This window comes from Lontra canadensis, unplaced genomic scaffold (genome assembly GCF_010015895.1).
Source record: "Lontra canadensis isolate GAN:19392208 unplaced genomic scaffold, GSC_riverotter_1.0 scaffold184, whole genome shotgun sequence".
Lineage (NCBI taxonomy): Eukaryota > Metazoa > Chordata > Mammalia > Carnivora > Mustelidae > Lontra > Lontra canadensis.
Window position 1 is genome coordinate 1,018,333 of NW_022631178.1, and position 6,716 is coordinate 1,025,048.

The following is a 6,716-nucleotide window of genomic DNA, read 5'->3' on the forward strand; positions in this document are numbered from 1 at the left end:
ACTCCCCAAGGGGAATCTGGGACCCCCCTCCACCTCCTGGGCAGGAAGGAGTGAGGTAGCTGTGGGTTGAAGGGAGAACGGTCTCCCCACCGCATCTATCATGAGCTCCATTTGTGCCAGCCGAGTGTGGAAGGAGCTGTTCTCAAGGCTGCCCGGCCCTCTTCTGCTTGGCCTTCCCTGGCTGGCGTTCAAGGCTTGGTCCTGACACCACCTCCCACTCTGCTCCCGCTTTATCTCATTGACTCATTCAACAAATACTTCCTTAATGAAGGAAACCTGGCCTGTGTAAGGTAAGGCCAAGCTCCCAGTCCCAGCCACTTCTTCCCCAGATCCCAAGGGGGCTTTCATTCCTCCACTCACCTACCTGATGGAACTCCTACACACCCCACAAAACCCAGCATCAAAGTCCTCCAGCTGGGAAGGCTGCTGCCCTCCCCCCAGTCCTTACTCAGAAGGAAGGAGGGCCTTGTAGTCTGCCCCCCTCCCCAAGCCCAGGAGATACGCAGGGAGGGTGGGGAAGGACCTCAGCTCCTAGGGGGTCTGCACTGCCAGGTGTGCTCACATCCAGGGAGTGGCCCAGCTCCCTGCGACCAGCTTGGACTCTAGGTTCTGCTTGGTGGGTGTGCAACCCCGGGGCCCCAGTCTCAACTTCCCAGGATGCCTCCGAGGGGGACCCCCCCCAACACCCAGGGAGGCAGCAAGGGTGTTGGGGGCAGCCAGCCCTGCCGGGATGGTGGTGCGAAGTCCTTGCCTCCCCCCACTTCCTGGCCAAGCGGAAAGGTGCCATGTGTTCAGATAAATGGCACGTTAATGGGGCGCCAGGTCAGGGCGAGGCTCTGCAGCCGGATGCCGCCCGGGGTTACCTGGGGCGGAGGCCCCCAACCCTCCCGGAGCAGGAGGGGCGCCGTGCTTACTCCCGGCTGGGGCCTCCTCTCCGCGTCTGGAAGGTGGGCACTCTCCCAGGCCTGTCCTCCCGGACCCCGGGGGTGGGGGGGTGGTCAGAGGCCGCATACTCCCTGGGTGTCTAAGCCGGCCTGCTGGGGTCCGCAGAGCCAGCGCCGAGACCCTGGACAAGGCGACTCCTGAAAGCGACCCGAGGGCGGCCCAGGCGCAGCCCGACCTGGGCCCCCTCCAGCCCCCAGCCTCCGCCAACCCACCCGCCGTGCCCCGCACGCGGGCTCTGGGATCCGCGCACCCCTTTCTGCTAGGCAGAGAGCGTGGTGGATTAAATATACATACATATTTACATTTTTAATTGTTGAAGGAACCTCCCTTCCGGGAAGAACCAGTGGGCGCTGGGGACTGCGAGGGGCCGGGGGTCTCGCTCAGGGGCCGTGGCCCGGAGCTTGGCGGCAGGGGTGGCGCGTGGGTCTCTCTGGAGCCGTGCGCGCGACGCGGGTTTCGTTGCGCCGGGGAAGTCCTCCGGCGGCAGAGCCCGGGCCCCAAGCGGTCGGCGGAGCGGGGCGGTGGGGCGTCCTCCAGCTCCCCAGCCCTCCCCGTGCCCCTTCCTCTTCCTCCTGGAGGCCTCCACCCGCGTCCTGCGCGCCTGGCGTCAGTTTCCCCGACTGCTCAATGCTGGGCAGACCCGTAGACTCCCCTCTAGCTCATGAAGAAAGAGGGGCGATCTCCACAGACCCGAGAGAAGAGGGGTCGGGGCCTGAACGGGGGTGGGGTGCGCGTTCGTGTCCCGGCCCCCTCTTGCTGCGCCTCCAACTGGGCCTCACCCTATTTACAAGGGAGGCGCCCCAGGCTATGCCCCCCGCCGGGCTGGGGACCCGAGCGGCGCTGGTTGTGCTCGGAGGAAGCGAAAGCAGGTGGAGGCGGAGGGAGGAGAGCGGGCAGACCTCAGGCGCCCCTGGGATCCCTCAGCCCCTGCGGGTCATTCTCCAGATGGGGAAACCGAGGCGGGGACGGAGGTCCGGGCTCCCTGCGGCTCCTCCCCGTCCGGGCCTCGACCGCCCACCCCAGAGTATAGTGTGATGCTGTGGGGGGAGGGAGTCCCTCCTCTAACTGTGTTCTCGTAACTCCCGGCCGGCGGAGGCCGGGCCGGCAGGGGAGGGGACGAGGACCGGGGGCCCCAGGGACACACACACGCCCCTGCGTCCTGCGAACGCCCAGCCCGGATGCCCCCGCAAACAAGAGCGATGTTTGCCGAGAGCGCGGCGGGCGGTGTGGCCCAGGAGCGATGAGGATTCTATGGAGCCGCGCGCGGCGGCGGGGGCAACGGAGCCGGGGCGGGCGCGGGGATCGATCGAGCGCAGCTGTCGCTGACACGCCCGCGGGAGCATCCACCCCGGGGCCAGCGCCCTCGGGCGCCGCCGACCGCGGGCGAGAAGCTCGGGACGTCCGCCCGCCAGGGGCGAAGCCCCAACGTCGCGGCGCCCCAGGGCCGGCCCTCGGAATGTCCCCGCGCCCAGTGTCCGAAATCGGAACCTCCCCGCGCCGCGCGCACAGCCCCTCCAGGACCCCCGGCCAGGCCTGAAAAGCCCAGCCCCCTCTCCCCAAAATCTAAATGAAGTCCAATGACCCCCCCCCCCGCAACGGAGGCGCCAAAGTCCAGCGGGAGGGTGCCTGCCTACAGGTGTGCGCCAGCCGGGAGTTGGGGGCACCCGCAGGTTTGCGGGACTGGAACTGGGGGCGGCTGCAGGGGATGTTCATCGTCTCTATTTGTTAAGACCTGACTAATAAAAACAGGGGTGCGCAGCGGCTGGTGACCTCCATTTCCGTGGGGACAAATCCAATCGCAAAATCAGTGGCGGACCATGGAGGGACCTAGCAGAGACTCTGCAAGGGAAAACCTTGGGTACATCCCCCCACCCCCATTTGTAGCCGAGATGCTGAGCCGGAACCGGAGGAGAGGAGGTGGACGGCACTTCAGGGGAGTTTCGAGCTTGGGAGGGGTGTGTGGTTGGAGCCGCAGACATGGCTGGGCTCTCCGGGTGGGGAGAAGGTCCGAACTGGGCACAGAGAGGGTGGCTGTCCGCCGGGGGACAGCCCAGCGCGGGCACACTCGGGGTCCCAGAGTCCATCTCCAATTTTCCTGGGGGGAGGGGCGCGGATACTGAGAGCATCCACAAGGTGGCCAAGGTCCGGGTAGGAGGGAGAACAGGGTCTCCCTGCCCCCATCCGGCCCACCCCGCCCCCGCCGCAATTTGCCTAATGACCCAAGATCGATCTAGGCCCGAGCCACCCTCCTGCCCCGTAGCCGTAGCGGCTCAATTCTATTTTGCTAATTACTAAAAGGCCGCTGATGGGGGACGCCCGTTCAGGGGTTCCAGGAGGTCTCCTCCCTCACTTGATGCCGGCAAATTTTTGTTCAGTCTCCCAGTAGGAGAGCAGCCTCTGTGGGGAGCGAGATCCCTGTTCCCCGAGGGAGTCCAAGTCCAGGCCAGCGTGAAGGAGGCGGGGGGGGGGTGGGCGGGACGGGGGCTACCTGCACGGGGTTAGGGGCCCTGGCCCTGGCCCTGCGGAGTCCTGGGGCTTGGGGTGTCCCGAGGCCGCAGAGCCAAGGGGGCTCAGTCTCCAAGCCACTGGCTGGCGTCTTTTCTTTCAAAATGGACGCTTTCTTCGTTATAAAAGCCACACATGCTTGTTATAAAAAAAAAAAAAGCAGTGATAATTGAGCCAGAGAAGATACATAAAGAAGGAAGCAAAAGGCCACGCGGTCAGGTCCCCCATGGAGCATCCTTGGGCGTGCCTTGGGGGGTCCTTCCTTCCACCTTTGTTTTCCCACCCTGACTCCTCCACCCGGCCTGGTCTGCCACTTGGGCCTGGGATGTGATCATTTTATGGAGGCTGATTGATTTTTAGATCTCACGATTATTTTTAATTATCTGTGATTGTTGGAGGGTAGGACTGGGGGGCTCAGCCCTGTGGAACCCGGCTCCTAGACTCAATCTGCGTGAGGTAGGGGGATGTTAAGTTGTCTGGACCTGTCCCTCTCCCCTCTCTGTCTTCCCACCCAGAAGATGGGTGTGATAATATGTAACCGGGAATCCCACAGAAACCCCAGAATGGAGAAGCCCATGGACTTGGACCCCAGGCCACGCTAGCGCTTGCACAACACGGGGGAACCAAGGACAAGCCAGGCCATGGTGCTCTCTACCTCGGGCCTGAGGCACATGGAGAATGGTGGCTTGACACCGGCTCAGGGTGGGATGAGGAAAGAGTATGTGCCTGTTAAACAGTAGGTGGCTACTAAATGCTGAGTCCTAAGCACGAAGCACTGATGGGTCCCCTTTAGCCCTATCCCACCCCAGGACGTGGATCAGGCCATCCCACTGTCTGATCCCTGTAATCTGGTCCCAGTCACCCAGGCCCCCCCAACTCCCTTGCGCTTAGAGACTGCACCCCTCCCTCTCCCATGATGGTGGTCAGGAAAGCCCTCTCCTCCCCATCGTGGAAGGGAAAATAGACACAGAAAGGGCTCTGCATTGGGGTGGGGGGGGGACAAGCTCAGCAGCTGGTCCACATCCACAGGGGAGAGGGGTGGGGGAGGGGGGCAGCGGTTTTTCTGGGTGGGGGTCTCCCTGCTGGGGTGTTCTTTCCCCTGGCAGCTTACAGCCCACATCCTCCCCACCAAGATGGGAGTGGGGGGGGGAGCCTCAGCAGAGGCCTCACTAGCTTCCCCCCCACCCCCGCAGAGGTTACCCTGTGTGGCAGATGATCTGGGGAAGGAGGAAGGGGGGGTCGATTTGGGGATTCCATCCCCCACTCTAGCCTCGAGACAGGGGTGCCCTTTGGGGTCTGGCCTGGTCACAGGGATGCATCTTAGCCCAGCAAAGGGACCATGGAAGGGGACTTCTCTCTGAGTGTGGGAGGCTCCCTGTTCCTCCCGGTTCCCAGGGGTCCCTGGGCCTCAAATGTCTCCAGGTGGTGAGGAAAAGGAGCGCCTTTGCTCCCCACCCAAAACAGAAAACCTGGCGTTGGAAGCTGAGGCTTCTTAAGAAGCCGAGAGGACACATCCTCTGCCCACGGACTCTGGAAGAGGACTCGGACCCTTTAAGCGTCACCCCCCCCCAGCTGCTCGACAGTGGGGATGGAGGAAACTAGAAGAACTTGGAAGAGGGAGGTGTCTCTGGCACCCCTGAGGACAGGTGCTCCACTGTGCAGCTGGGCAAACTGAGGCCCAGGAGCCCATACCTGGAAGCAGATCGGGACATGCAAACGGGGGGGCGGGCGGCAGCACCAGGACCCCGCTTCTCAGCCCCAGACCCCCCAGAGAAGTGGGAAGGGGTCTGTGGCTCCGGGAGAGTGTTCGGACAGGGAAGCTGAGCCTGCAGGGGCCCTGCCTTCGGGGGTCCATGTGCTGGGGGGGGACAACAGGTGGATGGTAGGCCCCCACCCTGCCACATTCCTATGGGCTCCCTGGAGACGGACTGGGGGGCGTCAGGCAGGAAAGTAAGCTTCCCGACCCTCTGGGGAGAGACACAGAAAGAGAGAGGCAGAGATGAGGGCCCCAGTCCACCTCAGGGGAGTCTGCCCTAGGAACCCCGCCTGTTGTGCCCGGCGCACCGCTGGCCCCGGGGAGGCGCGGGCGGGCACAGAGGCAGGGGAACCCCAGAAGCCCGAGTCCGGCCCACTCCGGCCAGCCGGGCGCTCGAGGGGGCCGGAGCGGGCGGAGAGCGAGGCGGCGGGAGGCGGCGGCCAGGGGAGCGGGTGGGCGGGGGTGCTGACGTCAGACCCGGGCCCGGGCGCCGGCGGCCGCTCCCCCGCCACATCCTGGTGGCCGCGCTCGCAGCCGGGCCGGGCGGTGCGCCGCGCAGCCGGGCAGCCTCGCGCGCAGCCACCGGGGAGCGGGCGGGGGCCATGCGGCGGCCTTGAGCGCGCCGGGCCGGCGCCGAGGAGCGCGCGCGGCAGGCGAGCGGCCGAGCATGGAGCTGAGCCTGGAGAGCCTGGGGGGCCTGCACGGCGTGGCCCACGCGCAGGCGGGCGAGCTGCTGAGCCCGGGCCACGCGCGCTCGGCGGCGGCGCAGCACCGCGGCCTGGTGGCGCCCGGGCGCCCGGGCCTGGTGGCCGGCATGGCGAGCCTCCTGGACGGCGGCGGCGGCGGCGGGGGCTCCGGGGGCGCGGGCGGCACGGGCGGCGCGAGCGGCGGCGCCGACTTCCGCGGGGAGCTGGCGGGCCCGCTCCACCCGGCCATGGGCATGGCCTGCGAGGCGCCCGGCCTGGGCGGCACCTACACGACGCTCACGCCCCTGCAGCACCTGCCGCCTCTCGCGGCCGTGGCCGACAAGTTCCACCAGCACGCGGCCGCCGCGGCTGTGGCCGGGGCGCACGGCGGCCACCCCCACGCCCACCCGCACCCGGCGGCCGCGCCGCCCCCGCCGCCCCCGCCGCAGCGCTTGGCGGCCAGCGTGAGCGGCAGCTTCACCCTCATGCGCGACGAGCGCGCCGCGCTCGCCTCCGTGGGCCACCTCTACGGGCCCTACGGCAAGGAGCTGCCCGCCATGGGGTCCCCGCTGTCGCCTCTGCCCAACGCGCTGCCGCCCGCCCTGCACGGCGCCCCGCAGCCCCCGCCGCCGCCGCCGCCGCCTCTGGCCGCCTACGGCGCGCCGAGCCACCTGGCCGGGGACAAGCTGCTGCCGCCCGCCGCCTTCGAACCGCACGCCGCTCTGCTGGGGCGCGCCGAGGACGCTCTGGCTCGCGGGCTGCCCGGAGGCGGCGGCGGCGGCGGCGGCGGCGGCGCGGGCGGCGGGGGCACCGCGGGGCTGCTG

General features: G+C 67.2%; 1 protein-coding gene across 1 annotated transcript in view; it reads left to right on the plus strand.

Moving 5' to 3' along the window:
- The first annotated feature begins 5,873 nt into the window (after positions 1 to 5,873).
- Positions 5,874 to 6,716, plus strand: part of ONECUT3 (one cut homeobox 3) — a 16,493-nt gene continuing 15,650 nt past the window's right edge. Inside the window, exon 1 of the mRNA XM_032847093.1 lies at positions 5,874 to 6,704. Within this exon, the coding sequence (XP_032702984.1) occupies positions 5,874 to 6,704 (831 nt within the window). The remainder of the gene's footprint in view (positions 6,705 to 6,716) is intronic.